The sequence below is a fragment of the Daphnia pulicaria genome, chromosome 8, assembly GCF_021234035.1.
Source record: "Daphnia pulicaria isolate SC F1-1A chromosome 8, SC_F0-13Bv2, whole genome shotgun sequence".
Lineage (NCBI taxonomy): Eukaryota > Metazoa > Arthropoda > Branchiopoda > Diplostraca > Daphniidae > Daphnia > Daphnia pulicaria.
Window position 1 is genome coordinate 12,729,405 of NC_060920.1, and position 24,534 is coordinate 12,753,938.

Consider the following 24,534-nt stretch of genomic DNA (forward strand, 5'->3'; position numbering starts at 1 on the left):
TGGACGTATATCATGACTATTTCTGGGCGCGTCGTCATGGCATCTGCTCGCAGGAACGTCGTCTAATAAAAAAAGGAAAAACTTGATTCAAAAAAAGAATAAGCTGCTGCCCCCCCCCCCCCCCCCCTCTCGGCTGTGTCAATCAATTCCCACTGCCTACGTTATGGGGTTGTTGTGGTTGTTGTTGGTGTTCTCGGGTTTCCTAACGGAGCGCGTGATACGGTTGTGTCCACAGTCGAGAAGGAACGACACACAACCCAGCAATTCATTAAATTCCTCTCTGACGCTCGAGCGCGTGTATGTGTGTGTGTTTGTGTGTGTCCACCAGGGCGCGGAAGAAGAGAAACCCTTCACTTGCCCTTGCCCTTGGTTACTCGTGTAACCAAGGAATCATCATAGTCATAGAGACACAATAACACACGGGCGATCGAACCCCCCCACCACCACCAGAGGAGCAAATCGAATGTGACCTGAACGATCTCTGCTTTTTTATTCTCTTCTCCAGGGCATAGGCGATCCTCGATTGATTTAGAGATGAACATCATCATTTCCCCCAAAAGATGCGCATTCGAGTTGAGAATCATTCGATTGAAATTGAACGATATACGATATAACTGGCGAAGATGAAAGGGCAAAGAAAAGGCAGAGAATCTTGATGTAATGCAATCAAAAAAGAGAGTAGTAGTAGTATGGCGCCTGCCATTTCCGATTCCCCTTAAAAAGATTTCTAAATACTCTCGGAGGCCATTTTTTTTCTCCAATAAAAATATTATTATTATTAAGATTGAATCTGCCCTCGGGCTCTTTCAATGCCTTTATCCACTCTCCCTTTCTCGGTAGACAAAGTCAATGGCCTAATTTGTTCCTACAAGGTTCAATTGACGTCGGCCGTGCCGTCAATGTCAAAGTTTGCCCAATATAATGTGTGGGATGGCGGAAAAGAAAAAAAAAAAGAAAAGAAAAGCTGAGAGTTGTAATGTCTTTTTATGGAAACTCACCTTGATTGTCGTCGCTCACACGGTCGTGCCGTGCGTCGCTGTTCGTCTCAAATCTTCTTGACATGTTGTCGAGACATCTAACTCGATTCCCACCCAAGTCTTCGTCTTCTTCTTCTTCCTCCCCGTCTTTTTCATTTTCAAATTCGGATGAATGGACACAGTGTGTAGGGCGGGCGGCGGGTTATTGTTTAATCAAAGGGACTAGGAGAAAATTATCGGTAATCATCTAAATGCAAATGAAGTCGACGGGCATCCACTAAATAATGGAAGAACATTATCGGAGTGCATGTAATTAATCCATTAACAAGATGGGGAGGAATAATTCGCCGTGGGACCGCCTGCTTGCATTTCAAAGCCTTTAAAAGGTGGGTGGGACCCCGTTAAATGATGTACGTAACACACACACGCACAGAGAGAGAGAGAGAGGGAAAAGGAAGATATGTACACTCACTTCCATAAATAACTTTACAGGCAAAAGCGCGAAACAACGCACCAATGTTGGCTTTAACCAAAATTCTCTTTTCTTACATTGAGAAAAATCTAACCCTTCCCTCTCGATTACAAACAACAAAGGCTGTACACCACTGTAGCCAACACAGGTGCGTTGTTTTGCGCTTTCGCCTGTAAAGTTATTTATGGAAGTGAGTGTACAGGCCGGGCATAGAATCAATATGGTCCCAATTCCAAATACTGCAAGGACAATACCAGAGATCTGGGAAGAAAACGTCTAGGGGAACACATATCTGCCATAATATGAGATGGCACGCGCCCGTCCAATGTCGAGATAGAATTCTGAAAAGGAATTGCCTATTCGGCTCGTTTCGAGGTAAGAAAAAAAGTAGAGCAAACATCAGGGGCATCCATCTGGAATCAAGAAAAAGGGAAGAAAGACATTTCACATGGCTGATGGAAGCGATGTGTACACATATCGATTGGCGATACGTGATCAATGAACTGCTGCTGCACAAAATGCAAGAAGGTCAAAAGACTTTGACACACACGCACACAAGACCTCTCAATGTCTTGCAAAGGCAAATCTAGTTAAGACTATCTATCTATATATATGTCTGGAAGGTAGTGTACATGCATCAGTTCCCCGCTGCCAGTTAACTTCTTATTTTCCAGTGTGCGTCTTGCCTTAGCTTCCTGCCAGTGTGCATATGATATCGTTTCCTTGACAACCGTGTTGTGTCGTATTCTATCCCGTTCGACTCTCTTCCCCTCCGGTCCCGCGAGTCCAGTCCCGCTTTTCAACCTTCTGAGCAGATCCAGTCGGACACTTGTGCGTATCATTTGAGTGGGAGGGAGGGGCCCTCGACCGATCCTACTCGCCCTCGCCCATCCAGTTCCATAAATACGACCGGATCATTTCCTCGCGGGTCATGGAATTTGATATCTATTAAGCGGACATCTCCCTCGCTATTACGTATTCACTAGATATAACCCCCCGTGAGAGGTGCTTCTCGCCGAGGCTATATCATTTCACAGTGTGACTGCGCATGGATTGGATCATCAGTTTTTTTTTTTTTTTTCTTTTTTGATGAGTTGTACGGCAAATTTGATTCGATTTTTATAGCTCGGGACACTGGTTACTTTTTTTAAACTCGTATAGTCTTTGTCCCGTTGCTTGGCTGTTTGGACGTGTAATAATAACTGACAAAAGCAAGATGACGAAACGGTGTCCACCGTTGGGATTGCTTGGAAATTGCTCCAGAGCAATTTCCTCCTATTGAACCCGCCCCTTATTCCTTTCTGACGACGTACCACGGTGGGCATAATAAGAAAAGGGGTTTCTCATTTCACCAGACGAAGAAAAGGAGCCACTGATCGATCGCCTTGTTCCACCACACACAAATTTGGTATGGGGACTCTACGACTACACGTAGAGCAGCTAGTACATGTGTAGAGAGATGTTGGAGGGCATATGGGGTGGTGCAGTCGCCAAGGTGTCGTACATCCAACCGGGGCGCGGACGGGGAAGTTATCGATCAGTGTTGGATGAAACAGCACAGTAATAAAAATGTCGTCACATCATGGCCCAGTCCGCCATCACCCGAGATGGCTACTGAATCGACCGTCCATCTATATAATGAAATAGTTCATCTCTTTTGTTTATAATGTATACAACGGGGCGGCTAATTGGCTCCAGTTGTTTTGATTTTCTTTTTTAAAATTCAGATTTTGATTTTTTCCCATGTTGGTTTTTATTATTTCACTCATTTGTCGTCGCTTCGCTGGCGTTGCAGGGCAATAAAACAAGGACGAAATTGCATCACCATCATCATTATCATCCCTGCGTGTGTGTGTGTCTTACTGTGATGTCGTCACCGGACCGGGAAATCAAATCAGTTGGGCGCGGCGTGTAGCGGGCGGGCGCTGAAGCGCTGAAATCGTCAGCAATGGGATTTCCTTTGCCCGTGACACTCTGGGGACCGACAAACTCTTCTTTTCTCTCCCCCCTCTTCCTCTTCCGTATATGTACACAGAGCGCGGGACGGGTTGTATAGAGTTTCCCTAGCAGCGCTATTACTTCTTCTTCTTCTTCTTCTTTTTTAGATATATCTGCATTTTCTTCTTCCACTTTTAGCGGAGGGAAAAATACAAAAAGTCAATAGGAAGTGAAAGTGCTGTCTTTAGGTGTGCACAGCCGCTAGAGAGAAAGAGAGAGTCGAGTTTGGCACTAAAGAAAATGCAAATATCGAAGATGAGGTTACTAATCGCATTGGCCAACGCCCTTTTTTGATGGACCCTTTTGTATTTTCCTGAACGTATATTGATCAACCAAAGTGAAACAGCCTATAAGATATGTATTTATAGATGTATATATTCTGAACATATCAACCAAAACCCAAATACGAAACATGGACAGTGAAGATCTGAGACATTCAAAATAATAATAAAAAAAAAGATTTACAAAGAGAAACTACATCGTCAATGCAAACTATTTCAAAGTCAAACCAAAAACAAAGGTTTTTATTTCTTTTAGCTGCGATTTTCTTTTTTCTCTCCCTAGTTTCGTTCTTCGTAGTTTTGTAATTGGATCTCTCGGCAAGTTGATGTCGTCTGGCATTTGTGTGTTTGTTTCGGTAATAGAATAGAACATGACAATGTATGTAGCGGCAGCAGCCTGTGTAGCGTATAGCGTGATGCAAGGTGCGCTGGTGGGTCATATCATCCCAGGTCGGATGTAAGTCTCTCAATGGATGTGATGATACTCTGGTCCTGTTATGAACAAGAAGAATTATTCATTAGATTGGACCTCCCAAAACTTTTTTGACTTGAGTGGAGGTCTAGCAGTAAATGATATAATTACATCAGCCGAAAGGTACAAAAATGGTTACAGCGGGAAAACTTGGGTGTTTTGAAAGGTTGGAGAAACTTGTAACATGTGTCGTTTTCAGCCATGTTTTTTTTTTCTTTCTTGAACTCTTTTATCTTTTTGGTTTGTATTCCCGACCTTTCCTCTTGCATCTTAAACTTCCCACACATTTCAGCATAGTTTGTCTCGCGATCAAGTGGACAGGTGCATTTCTCTGCTGTCTGTTAGTTTTGTCATACGTGAAAAGTGGACGTGAATAATAGTGATTACAGAAGTGACTTTTTGGTTTTACAGGAAACGGCGCGTTTAGACGAGCGTGCCAATCAGGATCGGATTTCGCTTACGACCAATTTCATTATCGGTAAGTCGCGATTCGTTAAATTATTATTCAATAAGCCCAAGTCCCCTCCCAAGATGAGAGGATTCCGAATTCCAGTGGGCTGAAGGGAAAACTCTCCACCCCACCCGATCGGGCAATGTAATAAATAATAGACAACAACAGAAATAGAAACAATATCCCGCCGCCCCAGTCTAGATAATAACGCCCTTATAATTTGACCTGTGTGAAATCTATATTGAGCCGAGAGGGATGGGGAGGCGCTTCTACGGCTTCCAGTTACCCAAATGCCAATTATTAGAACTAGTAGTAAACAATGGAGGAGAAGAAATGGGACAGAAAGGTAGTAGAGACGGATGGAATGACTCGTTATTATATTATGGATGTGTGTGTGTGTGTGTGTACCTGGAGGCAAACTTGGAGGAAGGTCTCCATGGTGACGACTCCGTCGTGGTTCAGATCGAGCTTCTGCATTTGTTGACGAGGTTGAATTTCATGGAAATGGAGAACGGAAACCGCAATTATATAAGAGCCTCTTGCGTCGGGCATAAATCATTAGGCGGGGTTAAGCACAGGTTGAGTTACAACATCATCAAGACTGTACACGAGCGAAGGGATGGGAGGAGGAGGACGTTGCTTGTCAAAAAATGGTATTGATTGGATTTACGACCTGGAAGACTTTGTCAGTCTGCTGGTTGATGAGCTGATCCACCTGGACGGAGCTCGTCGGTTGCTGCGACAATGACGAGGGTTGTTGCTGTTGTTGTGGCAACTTCCTCATTGACGGGTTACCTGTACACAGTCCACGTGTGCAAACAAAAGAGACATTTTTTTTTTTTGTTTTATTATGATTTCGCGTAGACGAAATTGTTTTTTTTTTGGTTTTTTTGTTTTCCTATTGAGCGACCGAGGATTTTGCTGATGGCGCTGATGGTTTTTTGCGTGTTTCTTTTCTCAGTCGCGCTCATCTAGATTCAAGGCACGCTCCGATTCCTCCTCGCCATATATATTTGGATACTAGACGAAATATTTGTCTAAGCGCTGGGTTTTTGTTACCCAGGAAACTGGAGAGGGACGACGGTATCGAAGTTGACGTCATGCTCCTCCGCCCGGATAAAGAACAAGTGCTACTACACACAGAGAGAGAGTTGACAAGTAGCTCATTTTTTTTCTCTTCTTCTTCTTCTTCCCTCGATCGGATTTGTAACTAGACGACACACTTCACCTGCTCTCTACGCTCAATCAATAGACTAGTCTAGCCTGTATAAAGATTATATACGCAGGGCTAAACACATAAGATTGCCGTATTTTTGTTCGTTATCCCCTTTTTCCATATGTTCATGGGCTTTCGTACGCCAATACTTTACAAGGGTAATGGTGAAGTAGTTGGGTTATTATTTTTTTAAAGGCAGTATTTTAAAATCAACTTATGCAGGGACGCATCTCGACGATAAATTGCATTTCCATGTCATATTCATTTCATTGATCAATCATTTTATTTTTAAGAAGACGGAGGAGAAGAAAAAGGTACTGTATAGCTTTAGAGACGGGTGTGTACACAGACTGGGAGGGAGATAGTATAGGCACAATATCTGGGCCTGTTTGACTGGAATGATTGCTTTTTCCTGCTCATTCCGATCGGTTGAATTCGTCTTCATATTTTCCAGAGTAAGCGAGAGACTCTACTCTATCCGCGGGAATATATAAGTTTGATTTGAATCTTTCTCCATCCCATTTGAAACACGTCAAACACGCTTTTGTTAGCTATTCAAAAGACGACGACAGAAAACCAAATGGGGAAAAATAAAACCTTTCGGAGGGCTCAAAACTGAATAATTGAATATGTTTGACTTAAGTTATTATTTTTTTTTAAGCAAAACTTTTTCTCCTGAAAGCAAACAAAGTCAAAGTTGACATCTTTTTTTCTTATTTTTATTCCCTACAATGTCGGAAGAGTCCTGCAAGTAAGTGTTTTTGATTAAAAAAAGAACAACTCCAGTCAATTGAAAACTACATTGGAATACGGTGTGCATCTTTTGTAGTAGTAAACTTGATTGACGTCAGCTCTGACGGCCATCAACTTGAATATTACGTGTGTGCTGCTTGTGTGTAAGGTTGGCTCGAAAGAGGAGCAACTAACATCATCGTGATGGCGAAACTCTTTTGTGCGTCGGTTTGTGGCGAGTTTTGTCGAGAGCATCCGATCTATTCCATCAGCACGTCTCTCTCCCGATGTGAAAGCCAAGTTGACAAAAGAAACTCGGAAGACCGGATAAGTCGCACGTAACACTAAACTTGATGGTAATAAAGGCAAGGCGGTGGGTGCGTCCGCATTTAGGTTGATGGAAATATACCTTGATGGCGACCTCCCATTCGATAGGCGGCCAAGATGACGTCACGAATCTCTGACCGGTGGATGACACCGTCACCATCCGAGTCGTACAGCGTGAAGACCCTGTTTGATTCGTTTAAATCCCCACCCAGAAAACAAAAAAACAAAAAAAAACAAAAAGAAATTGTTTTATTCGTGTCTTTAATTATTTTAGAAATTGCTGGGTATAGGAGTGGGGTCTGTTAAACGTTATTTATTCGGAGCAATTTCATTTGGCTTGTGTGTGGGGATTGAGAGGATTTAAAGTAGAAGAGACAAACGTACCATCGAAGTTTATCGGCCAGGGAGCCGCGGGACAGGGCTGATATCGCCAACACCATCTCCTACCGCCAGACGGCAAAAGAATTTATTATTATTTTTATTTTATTTTTTTCAATTCAACCAGATAAACACGTGATTTTCATTTAATAGTGCTAATTACGACTCAATTAACCGTCGAGATTTCTCCATTTTCTTTTGACGATGGCGTTCGCGATTTGTTTTTGGTACCCGATTGATTTCGTTTAGATTGCCCGTGTTGGGGAGGACGGCCTTTTAGGAGCTTGTGATTGCATTGGCCGTATCATCAAAATAGTCGTGAGCTTTGACCAGGGCCGCTATAATACGAGCGGCCATTTCTTTTATTAGGTCCCGCCAGACATTTCGTGGGACCGTGAGGGCCAACTGTTCATCATGTGGAATGGGTGCGAGTCGCACATCAAATGTGACAAGAAAGACTTTATACTTGGACATAGATCTAAATTGCCATATCGTCGTTGGTGTGTGATGTGTGGGCCGCAATAACCCCCCGCAAACTCTATTTTTCCCTACTGCTACCACTATATTAAATGATGTTATTTGGTTTGTTTGTTTTGTTTGTTTCTTCCTCCTCCCCCTCGCCCGCAAGGAAGAAGTAAATAAAAGTGAGTCAAATGGCGGGTATTAAGTACATTATGAGCACAGGGTGGGGGGATATTTATTTATAGAGGCCCCTTGAAAGAAAAAAAGGAGCAAGTCCTTTAGCAGCTATAAAGAACGTGCGGTCAGTCAACATTACAAAGCTTATTATTAACGTCCAGCTGGGGGATTATTATAGGCCCCGAAAGTCCAGCCGGCCCATGCAGAGACTCTCTCACACGGTGTGTTGTTCATGTAACAGCAGCAGCACAATGGAAGGAGAAGGGAAACCAATCAAAAAAACGAAAAAAATAAAATAATAAAAAATAAAATAAAAGCTCATAACCTTCATCGTTGTCGTCTGTCGGTTGGTTGGTCTCCTTAGTCGGAGCCAAGTAAGTTGACGCCCTGCCGCTATATTTTATAAATTATGGGCTGAAGGCAAGAAGGAGGAGGACATTACATGGTCTAGCTATATAGTATAGGACTATAGCAGCCAAGAAACAATAAAGAAGTCTGCGGGGCCGGGGGGAGCGCGTGTGTGGCTGATATGCTCAAAGTTGGCCATCGGAGACACAACCAGCCAAGAGAGAAAAATCCTGGGCTTCGCTTATAGGGAAATGTTGTTGACCCGCAACAGCCGCCGCCACCGCCAAGTGTTGCTCGCACACACTCACATATGGTGAATGTGTGCAGTGCAAGAGTTTCTCTCTCTCTTTCCTATTATATACGTAGTATCGGCGAGAGGAAAAAGCTAATGGAACCTATGAGAAAAGAGACGGCCTGTGTGTGTGTGTAGAAAGGAGACGGCGTTCTCCTTTTTTTCCCCATCTCTCTGCAATGTACCGTATATGCCATCACATCACGCACAGCCGATCAATAAGCGACGGCCGAGGGTGGGAAGAAGAAAAAAAGGGGCGAATACAAGACACACCCAGAAAAACGAAAAAGAGATGAAAAGACGTGGGGAGTAGATATTGTGGGGCCGTGAATGTCTCACGTCTTTCATTAAAACGGCGTTTGAGTAAATATCCTCATCTAAAAGTGCTGCGAGCGGGGGGTTTTGCAAGTTATTGCAGGCCCTTGATTTCATTTCGAAAGGAAAGAAAGAAATAGTATCTGCCTGTCTGCTTTTTAATTGAATCCAATCATTCGAATTGAGGGGAAATCGATACTTTTGAACAAGACCGAAGAATTTGATGGCGCAATTGACGTCGCTGTAGGTGGAGTTTGGAGAAGTGGCGCTTATTTCTTTCAATCGAGTTATCGGGATCTTTGGGGGTGTCGGATCTCCCGTCGTGAGTTTTGCCACCTCTTCTTCTATTTCTTCTTCTTCCCAGCCCCTGTAATTGAGCTGCTTCCGTTCTTCTTCATTCAGGTCCCACCCACCCACGTGTTTGTTATCTAATTGGATGTCTGTCGACATGTCGACAACTTGGTTTCCTTCCTTCTATAAGAGACACGCCCATCAAAGAAGCAGGTCCTTTATTCCTTCCATCATTTCGTTTTTATCAAGCTCGTTAACACACACACACAGAGTCGGTAGTACCAGTCATATCGTTATCTTTCAACCTTTTTTTTTCTTTTTTTTTTCTCTGTCCTGTCCGTCCGACAATTCTTCATCGTTAACGCTGGATCGTTATGTTACACAAAATATGGGACCAAGTGTCGTCAACTAGATGGCCGGCAACTCTGTGGGCCAATTGGCACTTGTGCGTCGAAACTAACAAGAAGTAAACACAAAGGTACGACTCTTAACACGGCGGATGTGACACACACAGTTACAAGAAAAACATTTGCCACTGACATCATCACTATAACGACGTCGTCGAGCTGTTATATCAGCACCCGGCATTTTTGGCCACCCTCTTACGTCTCTTATCCAAAACAATAGAAAGATGTTTTTATTTGATTCGTACCTCAAAGGTCAGGTAGCCCTTGCGTTGTGGGTCGAAAGCGTTGAACAAACAGGTGGCGTAGCTGGAACAGTCTGCAACAAAAGTGTGGGGGGGGGGGGGGAGACAATTCAAATCGAAAGAAAACAAAATAAGAGAGATGAAATGGTTATTGATGGATTGATGCCAAAAGAGTAGCACTGCATATCAATTGCAGAGGGTGGAAAAAAGGAGGTGGCAGATGAGATTTATAGGATCTAGAGTCAAGATGATTGAATCAAGCTTGGAAGAAGGGAAGAAGAAGGAGATTAAGCTTCAGGCTGTCGCATCTATAATGCCCGGATCTGTACTCTGGTTCAATAATGTACCGGTGGGCGCAATACTTACAGCCCCCCCACCCCACCCGTGGGTACTAGAACTTACGTGCACTGGTGTGTGTACTGTATATAGAGCAAAAGGAAGGGTTCAATAACTTATTCATCGTGGCATAGAAGGAAGTAGAAAAGCGTCGCAAGGTGATTTTTTCTTTCCTCCTTTTTTTCTTTATTCTCTCGTGTCTTTTTTTGTTGTTTTTCATTTTCAAATAAAGAGACAGATTGAACGCGTGTATTGAATCTAAGGAGCTTATATGTAAGAGACGTATAGACTCTCTGCTGCACCTATTGGACCCCCGCCCAAGATCAGTCCGACGTATATTTACGATGACGGCCAGAATGTAGTGCTATACACAGCGTGTCTTACATTTATGATCTGTTTACTAAACAGTTTTTCTTTTTCTTTTCTTTTCATTTTGTATAGGTTTCCTATACTCTACGATAAGGAGGACATTTCCTAGAAGATGGGAAAAAAAAATATGTAACTGTGGAGATGGACACCGAAGAAGGTATTATAATACCAGATGCCACATGCCCAGAGCATTGTATTTGCAACGTCTAAAGTCTTTCTTTTCTCTTTTCCTTTTCACGATGGGTATTTTATATATGTATGCATTATCTGCCAAAGTGTATGACAAGTAGTCGAGACGTCTATCTTCTACTAAATAATAGACAGACAACAACAGACTGTGTTGTGTGCAGCAGCTTCTTTTGGCCGGATAAAGTCGAAAGACCCAGAGGAGAAGCTGCTAGAGTCTATAAGCCAGTCGGGAGAGAAAAAAAGGGGGAAAGGGGGAATCTATAATACTCCCGACGGGAGTTCCTTTGTTGATGGGATCTTGGCTTGGTGGGTGGATGTACCTTCAAAATAAATAAAAAAACAAAACCCACTCAAAAACTCTCTAATAATATATGTCTAAAGCTTAACATAATCTTTGACTTTTTCATAACTTTGACATAATTCTTGTATTTTCTGGCTGCTGTTTTTTTCGTTCGTTCGTTCGTTGACGTAACCAGTCACGTCGCTGGTGAGCACAAGAGGGTTTGTTGTTTTGATGTGCTCCTTTTTTTGACGTGATTAGATTTCGTGCAACCCAAACGGGTGTCGGTCCCTCAAATGAAACACGTTTCTTTTTTAAAAACAAAACAACAAAAAGAGACGTGATTTTTATTGCGCCACATTGATCAAGGTCGTGACTAAACTTTTTTCCCGTTCGACTTTTGTAATTCGGAGAGGGTCATAAGTCATAACATTAAAAGCTCATATAAGATCCCAAGCACATTCCATTAAAGATTACATATCAGACTTTTGGTAGACCTTGTAATCTTCTTTATTTTTTTTTTCCTACTACGACTGATTGAATTACGTCAATTGTATTGGACAGAGTACTGTACAAATAGGCCAGTGGTAGATTCTATAGTGGCCCTTTAACGGAAGGGGGGGTAGACTCTGACCGGGCCCCACACAAGTATATTAGATCGAGTGCCCAGCCAGTCGAGTGGTCATTCCAGCAGTGGCCGCGTAGAAGAAAGAAAGAAAAAAGTGGTGGTGGGTGGCTATACATACAGTCGTCTTTAGGAGGGCCATCAGAAATAAAAGTGAACAAAAAAAAAGAACCAAAAAGGAGGGAAGGAGGACTGGGGGGTATAGAGCCAGCAGTCTATAACAACAGAGAAATATGTGGGGCCGGGGGAAAATGCTGGAAAAGAAATAAAAGGCACACAAGCGAAGCCACTTACCGCCCAGCGGGTAATATTTGGTGAGGATGTATCGAAAGTGCTTCGGCTCGGCAGTTCCAAGGGGACATTCCTTTATCCAACACAATAACAGAAGATTATTATAGAGTGTAGCTCGGAGACTGTCACCACCATCACCACCACCCCCCCCCCCCCCCCAACTTTTTATTTTTATTTCTTTGACAACAAATTCGCAACGTTTCTTTTTTTTCTACAATTACGTTTGCCCCGTTCAAACTTAAAAAAAAGAGTCCAGACATAAATAGTTTTGATCACGCTCAACTTCTCAATCTCCTCACGTCTAGGCAAACAAAATCTATACATATATATATATACAAGGGCCTGTGTATAAGCTCAATGTGTGACGTTGGATCGATATTTCTTTTTTCTGGGAGGGTTTAGGGGATGGCATGGAGGGCGGTTGAATCCCGATAAAACACACATGTAACATATCCGCTGAGAATAGGAAGAGAAACGAGTTTTTTACGCTATAGGTCACTTTTTTTTCTTTTGTCATTTGTCATAGTCTATGATGTAACAAAAAGGGGCCCGTCTAGATATTGTCTATATAGATGTAACGGTTACTAGGCACGGTAGAAACTGTTGGGGTTGTTATATTTACCTGCTTGAAGGCCCGGTAGAACTTTTTTAATTCCTCTTTGGTGAGTTGGGTGGCCCGGCAGAGCGCCTGTAGATTTTTGTCGGGTCTCTTGGGCCGTTCCAACGGGAAAGGCCGGCTCTCGTGGTGAACGCCTGAATTTTTGAACATGTGAAATGGTTTTGAACATTAGAGAAATTAATAGAGATTGTGGCGGACAGTTTTCACGGGAAATCTGGAATCAGGATCCCCCATTCATTTGGTATTCGTATCGTGATTAGGCAATCACCCCGAATTAATTATGCTAATGGCGGCATGGGCGAAGCCAATTCACGAATTGAATAACAATTAACTTTAGGTAGGGGTGGGGTAGAAATGATTGGGATGTCTTTTAGTACCTGAAAAATGGACTTGTTTGAGGGTGCGGCAGAGAAACTGCCGGACGCCGCCGAAGGATCGGACGACGGGATTGTTGTTGGTTGTCCGTGTGGCGATTGAGGAAACGTCGACGTCGTAGGGATAAGGTACCACGCACTGGCCGGAAGACACGGTGCAAGCTGATGATAAATCATCGGGCAAGTTGGGTCCAGCCCCGGCTGTCGCATAAGCCATATTGGCCCTGCCCAGGAAAAAATTCAAACGAACCCAAAACAAAAAGAAAAATTCCGCGTTCAAATTTCAATCACACCCACACAGACGCATACACCCGAAATGAGGGCGAATATTCCTAGTCACCAATGGAGAAATCAAGACATGTTTGGTGTTGTGTTTTTGTCCTGCACCGTCGACAACTCAAGAAAAACGCACGATTTTTATTTGGTTGTGTGTTTGGTGGTGCGGGAGAAGGACGAGATCCTTGACGGACTAGAGTCGGAGCGTGACTGCCAACATACTCCTCCCGAAAAACCTCGCCTCCTCTCTGCCGACTGTACACTATACTACTCACTAGCAATGTCTAGTAGTAGTAGTAGTAGTAGTGGAGTAGTAGAGACCTTCTTCTCTCTCTCTGCTGTTACTCTCTCGACATCAGCCGCGCGACGCACGCCCGTCCCGACGTCCCATGGCGACACACCCACCGACGCCGCTACACTTCCACCTCCGCCAAGTTTTGATTGTACTGCTACTGCTGTGCTGCTACTCTCCTTTTTTTCTCCTTCTCCTCTTTTTTTTGCACACTGCACTAAAGCGTCTCTCTCTCATTTCCAACAACGTCTTGTTCTTCTTCTTCTTCTTCCTCCGCTCTCTAAATCACTGGCGCCACAGGTGGGGGGGTGTCTATATTTCTATACATATAGGGGTAGTCTGAGGAGGAGGGTCCTGCCATTCACAGTTCAATCATTTCCCTGCTCTGGACTATTGCTTTTTTTTCTGGTGTCTATTTGTTTGGGTTTGATTTGCTACATTTTTGTTCTGTATTGCATACAACACATTCGGAAGAAATCGATGGGCCGTCCTTTTTAGACAGTTTCGCGTTGATGGGAGCACCCAGATAGCAGTTGGGTCCGAATCCCTGCCCAGTCCGTTTTCTCTTTTAAATTGAAACAGGAAAAATAGATCCGACTGTATAGTAATTACATAGCCGCAGTGTACTGTAAATACATCTCTTGGGTGACTTCCCGGCCAGTTTCCAGGGCAGTGAACATCGGGATCGTTTGATCCCTGGATGGGTATCCCTGGTACTCGATTGCCGGCGGCCACCGTCGTTGCCTCCTCATGTGTGTGTGTGTGTGTGTACACGGGGTCCTTAAAGACGACAGACAGGTTACTCATCGGCCGCCATCGAGTCGGCTTTCCAATTCGTATCTAGTTCAGTCTCGGTAGTGCACCTCGCCTTTTTCTCTCCCCCCCACCAGCCGCCATTAGTTTGGGTTTTCTTCATCAATTCCCATTTAACCGCCGATCGCATTTTGATTGGCGTTTCTTCTTCTTTTATTAGCGTACTCTCTATATAGGCCTATTTTAAAACTTTTGGCATTGGAATCGCTCGAGTCTTTCATCATGGAGAGAGCGTCTTTATAATATTCGTCATTTCTTGGCTGGCCATCAGACCTCCTCCCCCCGACTCGCTTCGCAGTCTTGAGAGTCTGTCAGTATATAATTAGCCAAAAAGGCTAAGAGTCGGAGTAAAAAAAAAAATGTGACAAAGGCGAAAGTCTCTCGACCCGAGTTCACCGTGCACAATAACTTCAAAGGAATTTTCTCGAAAATATACACACACACCAAGCAGATGTAGAGAAGATGGCGTTCGTTGATCAATCATTTCTTTGGAGATTTTCCCCTGCTGCACTTGCTCTTATATAACGGGGCGCAGACGATATGTAGGCCAATAGATCAGGCAGACATTGTCTAGTGGTGTAGTATATAGTCGGCTCAGCTAAACACTCGCTAGCTACAGCACATGCACGCACATGCACAGCCCACTGTTGTTTTGGACACTAACAAAACCCTCGGGCGAACGAGTGTATAGAAAGCCGTTTGGACGACGTTTCTTTTCACTGGTAATATCCTCTTCCGCATAGCCCCCCCTCACTACAAGACCAGTCTACACTGCAGTAATAGATGAGTTGTTGGATAGGGGCCCTCATCACCACATGATAGACACGATAGGAGCCGAAAGAGAGAGAGAAAGACAGTCTGCTGTCTATTGCTGAAAACGGCTGCCAAGACAAACACGCCAAAATGACAATAATAAGTTATAATAACAAAAAGAAAAGGACCACCCCCCATCGGACCGGCTTCTTATTCTTGTTTTATTACTTCTTCCTTGCGAGTTTTTTTTTTATTTCGCTGCCTATTGCATTCAGCTGGATGATGGCGACTGCTGGCCCTTGTTCGGGGGGGATGCGCCGGACGATGAGAGTGCTGCGTGTCTGAGTGAATACGTGTTGAAGTTGAAGAGGCACTCGTCCGGATAGGAGGAGCACATTTGTTAAGAATCCAATTGAAAATAAGACACACACACAAAAAAAAGAAGTGGATAGAACCTTTTTTAAAAAAATAAGAAAAAAGGGTGAGAGGGGGGGGAGAAGAATACACAACGGATTGAAAAAGAAGAAAGGAGAAATGCGACCGTGTAACCGAAGCGACACGGAATAAAGAGGAAGAAGAGCCAAGCCAAAAGAATAATAATAAAAAGAAGGTACGTAATCATAAAGGGTGGGCTGGTTACGGTGGGACTTTGCTTTTCTTCTTCTTCTTCCTCTTACTTGTCATGTTATCACGCACCGGAGTAAACTAGTAGACTAGTGGTGTAGTATATAGACATAGTAAAGCATAGAATAGTATATGGAGAGGCTATATCGATTGCAACCGGTCGATATACACACACATAAGAGAGAGCTTTTGCTTACAGATAACAGGAGAAGAAGAACTACTACTCCATCCTATAAGCGGGAGGAGCGAACGGCTCTCTCTCTCTCTCTCTCTCTCTCTCTCTCTCTCTCTCACGGTGTTCGCCTGTATTATCCAACTTCTCCCTGGCGGCGGCCGCCTGCCGCTCTTCTTCTTCTTCTTCTTTCTCCAACATTGCACGGCATATATGTATGTGTGGATACACACAGCCGGGGAGCAGCAGCAGCAGAAGAGAGCCGGAGAGAAACAGCATCTTTCTCATTCGCCACGGCGCGTATCCTCCTCTCGCGGGGATTAATCAAGAAATCCGCCGGAATAAGGAATGATTTTTACGTTCTCTCTCTCTCCGCTCCACTATTTTTCGCCTCTCATCATACACTCCTTGAAGGAAGGAAGGAGAAAAGAAGAAAAGGGGAAGCCCCTCCTTGTTATCGCTCAACTGCAGTCTCAGCCGGTAGCCAGTAGTAGTAGTCGTCCGCTTCCGCTAAATGAAACCCCATCCCCTTGTTATGTGGTGGTGGTAGTGGTGGATCCGTGCATCGTTCATCATGGCCGCTGATTTGCTTCGTCACCCAAACTTGGGTGACTACACTCTGTCGCCACTTTTCCTTTTTTGGGGGGGAAGACGATTGGGGGGGACTTTCTCTCTCATTTCAAACTTGGACAAAATAATTACTGGGCAAACTGATTTCGGCAGCCCTACTGGATTTTGATGGCTCACGGCGGCTTTAAAGTGGGGCTGGGAAATGCCACAAGAGTTGCTTTATGTCTCAAAGTTTCATTTTGTATTTCACTAGAAGGGCAGAAGCAAAGTTTGGCAGATTCAAGATGCTCTTCAAACCGCTGCCGCCACCATTTGACTTTTGTACAAAGCCATTAGAGTCTCCAGCACTTGAGGGTTGTAACCCTCCAGTACGGGCTGGTTATCAACGTAGTCGCATTTGGTAAACATGGGCTGGGCATCTTCGATCCAGAACAAGTTGCTAGTCGCTTTACTGCTGTCCAAGTCCAGCGAGTGCAACTGGAAACAGGCAAAGTAAAAGTTGCGGCTGTCCGTTTGCATACAGTTGATGGTCACCGGCTCAGGCAAGTCCTTGACGTCTTTCTGCAATTGAACAACGTCCAGTAAAAATAAAGTCGCCCACCAAAAACATTTTTATAGTGATTGGCTCAAAAAAATAAAAAATAAAATCTTACTCCGTAGAGTTGTTGGGCGTGAGCTGCGGCCACAGTGAAGGCATGGAGCAAGAGACGGGCTTCGAGTTGAGTGCCGCTGGTCTTAATGAAAGGTTTGTTGATGTAAAACACCCCCATTGTGAGTCGATCGAACGGAGCCCCTTGCCGGACGGCTGTCAAATATCGCACAGTCAAGAATCAATGTTTGATGCATCAATAAGCTTATAGTGGCTACAAACTCACGGAATTTGTGTTCCATCCTATAGATATTCTTTCCGTGTAGACTGATGGTTCGGTTTAGTGGATAGATGTCTGGCAGGGGTTTCGAGAGCTGTTCAGCTTTCACTTCTCCATCGAGGTACGGCTGCAACGGTTTCTTGCCAAACACCAGCGTGTTTTGCCTCGCTTCAAACACACTCGGCCTTCCTTCCAGGGTCAATGGTGCCCTGATCATAATTTGGGATGTGAACTGTTGTTTAGTCACGTCAATGTTCTGGCCGGCCAAAGTCGAGTCAGCAGTGTGGAACATTTTGCTGATGAGCTGCACACTGTAATCAAGCGAATGACATGTAGAAAAATAAATTGCGTTTCAGAAATGCAGCTGCTAATCTATAATACTTTCGCCTCCATCGCGGTAGCCCATAAACACGGGGGTAATTCCATCCTGGTCTCTTGATATCGATATCTTTTGGAAGTTTCACTTGTAACGCATCTAATACATGCGCGTTTAAGATGGCCCTTGATAGAGAAAAAGAAATGGGAATAAAAGAATTATCCTCAGGGAAAAAAAAAAGAAGCAAAGAAACTTACTGCTGCATTTGTTTATGAACTTCCTCAGGGAGCTTTGACTTGAATGATGTTATCCTATCTGGCAAGTTGTTAGAAACAAAAGTTTTTGAAATATGCTGAGCTTCGTGAAGTCCTGTGAACAGCCAACAGTGATCGTGGTAGACATGACCAGGTTCATCGTGCCAATCTGGATGTGTGTGATCTTTTTTCAGAGATTTAGGTACTAAAAAATCATCAATAAGTTTCTCATCAGGTTGAGATTTTCTACAGGAGAAAAATAGTCAAATTTAGTGCATGACCAATACATGAGATATGAGATAACATTACAGTTGTGGTAGGATGGATGGAACCGGGCGCTTTAGATTTAGAAACTCGACTGCATCGACGACCTGCAGGCCTTTGGCTTCTAGTTTTTCTTTCACTCCATATTCAAGGATTTTCCTTTTTTGTTGGACTTTCCAAACTTGCCTGAAAGCATTTCCTATGTGCGTACTGTACACGACGGCAGTAAGCCTCATTTTTGAATTTTATTCGTTGAAAAATCGAAAATTGCTGCAAATCTAAATATTATTACAGGGAAAACCTAATGTGAACTGCAGAGCAGACGACATGAGTTGAAGTTGTCATTTTGTTGGTGTAGCAATAGTAAGTAATATTTTTTGTAATCTGTAATAATAAACTAGGAAAATAATCCAATTTCACTCTTTTATTCATATTCAGAAGATTTAATCTTATCAAACATACAATTGAATAGTTTCAATCGTAAAAACAAACCATAGGAGGAAGAATTCATAAATTTAACAACGCTGGAGCTGTCAGCAGATAAAACAGGTGCGACACCTCGTTAAAACTTGTGCCTCTCGGGAAAAGTGGCCATCTAGCAGCTAGTTCTGGAACGATGGAACACAGAAAAAAATGAAGAACCAGCTGTGAGTCGTATCCTTACTACCTGACGAAATCGCAGGAATTAGTCGTCAGGTGGCAGTGCGAAAGCAGTACATAGCGTAATTTCCCCTCAGCAGTCCCATCTAGTAATCTTGGCTGTCAGTACGTAATGGCCGACTCAGTTTTCTTTCCGTGACGTCTAAGGACTTTGGGGAGGGAAGGCTCAGTTTCTGTTATTATTATTGTCGAATAACTAAACTTCCGCAGCTTAAAGAACCTTCTACTTTTCCCCGCCATCTGGGCGTATTCAAAACCACGGGAAGTTTTTTTTGGACTGTTCAAGTGTAATTAGGTTTCGTCGTTATAGGTTCGTCTCACTGATTCGTACTCTCACCGCTCCCCAATGTTTACTGGGACGTTGAAAGTGAAACTGGTCGAAGCAGTGGACTTGAGGCCGACGGATTTCCAACGCCGTCATAATGTTGGGTTGGCCGGGAAACTGGTGGAAAACACCATGGATCCTTATGTCTTTATTGACATTGATGAGGTTCATGTACATCGGACCACCACTAAACAGAAGACCTTTTGCCCTACGTGGAATGAGACCTTCCAGTCAGAGGTTCAATCAGGCACCAACTTAGGCCTCACTGTTTTTCATGATGCAGCCATACCACCAGATGATTTTGTCGCAAATTGCAGCATCTCATTTGATGAGTTGATTAACATCACCAAAGATGCAAATTCTGACATTTGGGTGAGTTCAGTTTTCGGTGAACTTCCTTTGCCCTCATTGTGCTTGCAATCAACTTCCCCTCTGTAAAGCAAATTTCTGAGAGTAAATTTGAAACCAAATTTGATTTCTTAGGTGAATTTGGAACCACAAGGAAAGATCCACTTGGTTGTTGACCTCGAACAAGGTGACTTTCTCTACTTTACCAACACTCATACTTTTTTAAACTTTTTTCTCCTCTATTTCAACAGATGCGTGTGGAAGCACTAGCAACGAGAAGCCGCGCGAATTTAAGGAACGGCAGGGTTTAAACCGACGGCGTGGAGCCATGCGTCGCCGAGTTCACCAAGTTAACGGCCATAAATTCATGGCCACTTTTTTACGACAGCCAACTTTTTGTTCTCACTGCAGAGACTTCATCTGGTAATTAAAATCTTGCTCGTGAACGTCAGTAATCTTAAACCATAAAACAATTTGCTTTCTTTCATATCAACAGGGGGCTTGGCAAGCAAGGATACCAGTGCCAAGGTAAAACAATTGGCAAATTTCGACATTTCATAGAATTCAAACTTATTCCCTTTTGTTTTTATAAATCCAGTTTGTACTTGTGTTGTGCACAAACGCTGCCACGAGCTTGTAGTCACTCGCTGCCCAGGAATCAAAGACACCACCCAAGAAGAGGTTTGAAACAATTTAGTGCATTTCAAATCTTTTCAAATTTCTAACGGAGCTTTGTTTGACTCTACAGCCGGCCATCGGTCAACGATTCAGTTTGAATGTGCCACACCGTTTTGTTGTACATAACTATAAGCGATTCACTTTCTGCGATCACTGCGGTTCTTTACTCTACGGTCTTATAAAACAGGGCCTCCAATGTCAAGGTAAATATGGGAATGTTTGTTTACTTCAGAGATAGTTTTATTACATCACACGTCTGTGTTTATATGATAGCATGCAACATGAACGTCCACAAACGATGTCAAAAGAATGTAGCAAACAACTGCGGTATCAACACCAAAGAAATGGCTGAGATTCTCAACGCCATTGGCGTCAACACAAAGATCAATCAACGGAAGAAAAAGGTAAATTATTTTCATTTTCAGCTGAGCTCTACTTGCTTGGAATTACTAAATACAGTTGGTAATCCAAGGCATCCACATTGGGTAAACGCTAAAGAAATGGGTGGGATTTTCCAATGAGTGTGTGGGATTGCCGTTTGAACCTTGATACAGCCGATAACCCGGAACTCACAGTGCGCCATGTGATTTGTGAATAAGAATTTAAAAAATACGGCCATGGGTTGCCGGATGTCGGCAGTTGACCTTTCAAGCTTCTTCCTTTTACACAATTTTGTGGTATTTCCCAATTGAATTAATCTGGATGTTTGTTTGGGTGGAATGTTAAGAGCGGAATCTGTATAGCATAGCAATCGACCTTCATCTATTTATATTAAAGAAGTGTCCACAAACTGTTGAATTCACATTTTTACTTAAACGCTGGCGTGTTGTGTCTTTCTGTGCTCGCCATTGAGACATTGAAATTTTCTTTTAAAGTCGTCGATATTATTTGGGATTATTTGGGCCCTCTGTACTGATCAGGAGAAAATGTTTTATCGCCAGTAAAACTTGTTCGCTGCAACGCAGGATAACTATAACTAATAATATTGACACATCATCCCCAAGTGCGAAAAAATTTCAAGCTCCTACGTATTTCGGGGAATTGCTACAGTGATAATAGTGTGTAATGTTACATCATTTGATGCCGTCGTTAGCCCTCATCTGGTGCGATTCCATCCTGCTATCCACATTCTCTCACGGAGCACAGCTTTTTCCCTGTATATTCAATTGAACAAAGAGCTTGGAATTATCTTCTCCTGTTTACTTACATTAGATATGCCACCACCAAAACGACAGCATAAAATTTTACAGTAAAAAAAAGTGACTCTTCAATATTTTGCGTTACTTTCCAACAACCAAGAAGAATCTCAAATCGATTTCTTTTCAGTTTCATTGCCCAGTAAATTAATAGTTGCCCGAAGCTAAGCAAAACGTTGTACAATTGAACGTCGAAGGATTCTTTCTGCTTTCGTTATTACGATGAATTTATTATTGTTTCCAACCCACAAAACCATTATTTGTTTGTTTTTCTCAAAGGCTTCCATCATTGAATCGACTGGGAGTGGTGGGAGCTGTTCTTCAATGATGTCTGCTGCCTCGCTACCAATTATGGAATCGGACGAGATGGGTTCATCTGGTTTGGGCAGTTCTGCCATAAGCGGTATGTTATTGACCTCAACAGCCTGAATTTCAACTGGGAGCTTCCTCATTAACATTCTGACGAATTGTTGTTCGCAACACAAACATACTAAAAACAGGTTCGAGCTCCGAGTGCAGCGACACTGACCGCTCTTCCGCCCGTCCCGATCAGGAGGAAGAGATGAAGTTGCGGATTCTTGCCCAGCACGCCATGAATGAGAAATTGAACGAGAAGATGAAGGAGCATAAGGACACGAAGCACGCTGCCGCTGCAAAACAGTCGGCATTAGATACGTTGATTGATCGCGGAAGCCGGGACGGCAAGAAAATTGGATTGGATGAATTTCATTTCATCAAGGTTCTCGGGAAAGGAAGTTTTGGCAAAGTAATGCTGGCCGAGTTAAAGGGTACCGACGAAGTCTACGCCGTTAAGGTGCTCAAGAAGGACGTGATTCTGCAAGACGACGATGTCGAATGCACAATGACAGAGAAGCGCATTCTTGCTCTGTCGGCTAAACACCCTTTTCTCACTGCCCTGCACTCTTGCTATCAAACCAAGGTACGCCCATCGGCTAACGTCGACCATCTCCAAGAAAATGCTAACGAGACATTTTCGATTCTCTTTGCAGGACCGTTTGTTTTTTGTCATGGAGTACGTCAACGGGGGTGATTTGATGTTCCAAATCCAAAGAGTTCGCAAATTCGACGAGCCTCGGGCTCGATTTTACGCGGCCGAGGTGACGCTAGCCTTGCAGTTTCTTCACCGTCATGGTGTCATCTATCGGTACGCCATTTGCTATGAGATTTCGAATCGTTTTCTACAGACGGCTTATGATATTTTCGTTTGATTTTAGTGATCTGAAATTGGACAACATTTTGCTGGACAGCGAAGGTCATTGTAAAATAGCTGATTTTGGCATGTGCAAAGAGGGCATTGTCGACAATGTTACCACTAACACGTTCTGCGGCACACCCGACTATATTGCTCCCGAGATCCTTCAGGAGCTGCCGTACGGAGCAACGGTCGATTGGTGGGCCCTGGGAGTGCTCATGTACGAAATGATGGCCGGGCAACCTCCATTCGAAGCCGACAACGAGGATGACCTCTTTGAATCGATTTTGCACGATGACGTTCTTTACCCAGTCTGGCTGTCCAAAGAGGCCGTCTCCATTCTAAAAGGGGTAACTCAAAATGGATTAAACAATCAAACCTTTGAGCTCCATTTAATCGCCTTCATCCTCTCATTAACAGTTTATGACGAAAAACCCGTCGAGACGACTAGGTTGTGTGGGAAGCCAAGGCGCCGAAGCGGCCATCAGAATCCATCCGTTCTTCAAAGATATCGATTGGGAGTCTTTGGAGGCTAGGAAAGTTAAGCCGCCATTCCGACCCAAAATCGTGAGCATTTATCCGTCTTTTTTTCCCCATTTTTACGTCTAGTTTAATTTCTTTCCACTTTTCTGATTCAAATCTTGTGTTTGCCACTTGCAGAAAAGCCGAAGAGACGCCCTGAATTTCGACAGTGAATTCACCAAGGAAGATCCCATCTTGACACCCATTAACCACGAAGTTGTCCGAGCCATCAATCAGGATGAATTCCGCGGATTCTCTTTCGTCAATCCCGATTACATCCCACACCGTCTGTTGTCGGCCTAAGGAACAAAAAAACAAAATTCGGGACAAAAACAAAACTAAAACAAAAAGGGAAACGGTCGAAACAAAAATCGCACAAGAAAATGTCACCCACCATGATCCCACCTTTTCTTTTTTGGTTAACTTTAGTTATCCCTTCTTCCCGCCCTCCTTGTAATTGAGCTGATGTTTTCAGCTCGCGGCCTAACACCTCTATAGCATTTATTTCACAGAGGAAAGCGATAAGAAAAAGAAAAAAAAAATACCTTGGATATTTTGGTTGAGTTTGCCATCCAAAGAGGGTCATTTATTAAAAACAAAACACAAAAAAAATTAAATAATACTCTCATTTTATGCTCTCTTTCCCCCCACTCCAAATCTCCTCCCTTTTCTTGATGACAAAAAAAACTTAACAGCAACATACTAAAAAAAGGAAAAAATGGCTGCACGTTTCGCTCTCAATGCCAAAGAATATTCGTTAAACCAGCGAAGATAGCAAGTATTTAATCTCTCGTGTTCTTTCTCTCCATCTCTTCAAATTTCTTTTCTCTTCTATGAAACAACTATAGGTCTGTTGACACCTCCCTCCTCTTGTGTAGGCAAGGAGGAAAGAAACTCTCGTGCAATTTATCTGGCCCTTATCCCCGCCCCACTCTTATTTTGGTTCCCAAGCTGTCTCAGTCATTTGTTTTGGTTCTACCGCTCCATCTCTCTGTATGTTGTTGCAAAAGTCTTGTTTGTTTTTTCTCATTTTTTTGTTCTCTCTCTTTCGTTAGGTGCAAGTCTCTTAGCCGTTTTGTGTTGTCTTGAGTTTCCATCACAAACCCTCTTTACATTAATCTTTGTTGATTGTTTTTTTTTTTTTTCTTTTTCTCTTGGAGCAGAAGAGTTTACATCAGCGACTGAGTATAGTTTCGAGTAGGACGAAAAAGTTGTGTAACTGAATTTGATCCAACTCGGTCGGAGTTGTGTTGCTTTTCAGCCATCTCTCAGCTATGAGCTCTCTGATTGGCTTATTTTTTTATGTGTTGAGGAATCACAAAGTTTGATGGAAATTTGAAAAAAAAAGAAAAATGACTGAAGTGAGGAAACTGCTCGCGCACGATTAACAACGCACATTTTTTTTTCTGAAGGGTCTGTTTTTCGCTATGAACAGAGCGTGTGGACGTTCCTCGTTCTTTTCTCGATT

General features: G+C 43.2%; 3 protein-coding genes and 1 long non-coding RNA gene across 4 annotated transcripts in view; 2 read left to right on the forward strand and 2 right to left on the reverse strand.

Moving 5' to 3' along the window:
• Nucleotides 1–11,894, forward strand: part of LOC124311657 — a 25,641-nt gene extending 13,747 nt beyond the window's left edge. The window contains exons 2-3 of the long non-coding RNA XR_006910091.1: nucleotides 4,612–4,678; nucleotides 10,616–11,894. This is a non-coding gene — a long non-coding RNA (uncharacterized LOC124311657). The remainder of the gene's footprint in view (nucleotides 1–4,611; nucleotides 4,679–10,615) is intronic.
• On the reverse strand, nucleotides 3,786–13,524 carry LOC124311336 (calcium-binding protein NCS-1-like). The gene is made up of 9 exons (XM_046775782.1): nucleotides 12,925–13,524; nucleotides 12,551–12,681; nucleotides 11,932–12,001; nucleotides 9,842–9,912; nucleotides 7,311–7,369; nucleotides 7,009–7,109; nucleotides 5,325–5,446; nucleotides 5,060–5,122; nucleotides 3,786–4,220 (listed from the first exon to the last, which is right to left on the reverse strand). Exons 1-9 carry the CDS (start codon nucleotides 13,136–13,138, stop codon nucleotides 4,170–4,172), a joined length of 882 nt encoding a protein of 293 aa, XP_046631738.1. The 5' UTR covers nucleotides 13,139–13,524; the 3' UTR covers nucleotides 3,786–4,169.
• A 3,115-nt stretch (nucleotides 13,525–16,639) lies between these two features.
• Nucleotides 16,640–18,459, reverse strand: LOC124311197 (39S ribosomal protein L37, mitochondrial-like). Its single transcript, XM_046775576.1, has 6 exons — nucleotides 18,170–18,459; nucleotides 17,864–18,106; nucleotides 17,672–17,791; nucleotides 17,297–17,601; nucleotides 17,075–17,226; nucleotides 16,640–16,982 (listed from the first exon to the last, which is right to left on the reverse strand). The coding sequence occupies exons 1-6, from the start codon at nucleotides 18,358–18,360 to the stop codon at nucleotides 16,713–16,715; spliced, it is 1,281 nt and encodes a 426-aa protein (XP_046631532.1). The 5' UTR covers nucleotides 18,361–18,459; the 3' UTR covers nucleotides 16,640–16,712.
• Nucleotides 18,460–18,885: 426 nt separating this feature from the next.
• On the forward strand, nucleotides 18,886–23,678 carry LOC124310968 (calcium-independent protein kinase C-like). Its single transcript, XM_046775165.1, has 13 exons — nucleotides 18,886–19,481; nucleotides 19,593–19,644; nucleotides 19,709–19,880; nucleotides 19,954–19,985; nucleotides 20,056–20,138; nucleotides 20,206–20,338; nucleotides 20,409–20,539; nucleotides 21,611–21,734; nucleotides 21,832–22,271; nucleotides 22,342–22,496; nucleotides 22,567–22,894; nucleotides 22,965–23,111; nucleotides 23,205–23,678. Exons 1-13 carry the CDS (start codon nucleotides 19,131–19,133, stop codon nucleotides 23,367–23,369), a joined length of 2,313 nt encoding a protein of 770 aa, XP_046631121.1. The 5' UTR covers nucleotides 18,886–19,130; the 3' UTR covers nucleotides 23,370–23,678.
• The last annotated feature ends 856 nt before the right edge of the window (nucleotides 23,679–24,534 follow it).

Bases quoted from the DNA above. Each gene is read 5' to 3' on its own strand.
- LOC124311336 (XM_046775782.1), bottom strand. From the start codon at position 13,138: ATGGCTTATGCGACAGCCGGGGCTGGACCCAACTTGCCCGATGATTTA. The intron at 12,682-12,924 runs GTACTAAAAGAC...TCAAAAATTCAG, and splicing joins CAAACAAGTCCATTTTTCAG to GCGTTCACCACGAGAGCCGG. The intron at 12,002-12,550 runs GTAAATATAACA...TGTTGGATAAAG, and splicing joins TCTACCGGGCCTTCAAGCAG to GAATGTCCCCTTGGAACTGC.
- LOC124311197 (XM_046775576.1), bottom strand. From the start codon at position 18,360: ATGAGGCTTACTGCCGTCGTGTACAGTACGCACATAGGAAATGCTTTC. The intron at 18,107-18,169 runs GTAATGTTATCT...TTTCTCCTGTAG, and splicing joins CCATCCATCCTACCACAACT to AAAATCTCAACCTGATGAGA. The intron at 17,792-17,863 runs GTAAGTTTCTTT...TTCTCTATCAAG, and splicing joins GTTCATAAACAAATGCAGCA to GGCCATCTTAAACGCGCATG.
- LOC124310968 (XM_046775165.1), top strand. From the start codon at position 19,131: ATGTTTACTGGGACGTTGAAAGTGAAACTGGTCGAAGCAGTGGACTTG. The intron at 22,497-22,566 runs GTACGCCATTTG...GTTTGATTTTAG, and splicing joins CGTCATGGTGTCATCTATCG to TGATCTGAAATTGGACAACA. The intron at 23,112-23,204 runs GTGAGCATTTAT...TGCCACTTGCAG, and splicing joins CGCCATTCCGACCCAAAATC to AAAAGCCGAAGAGACGCCCT.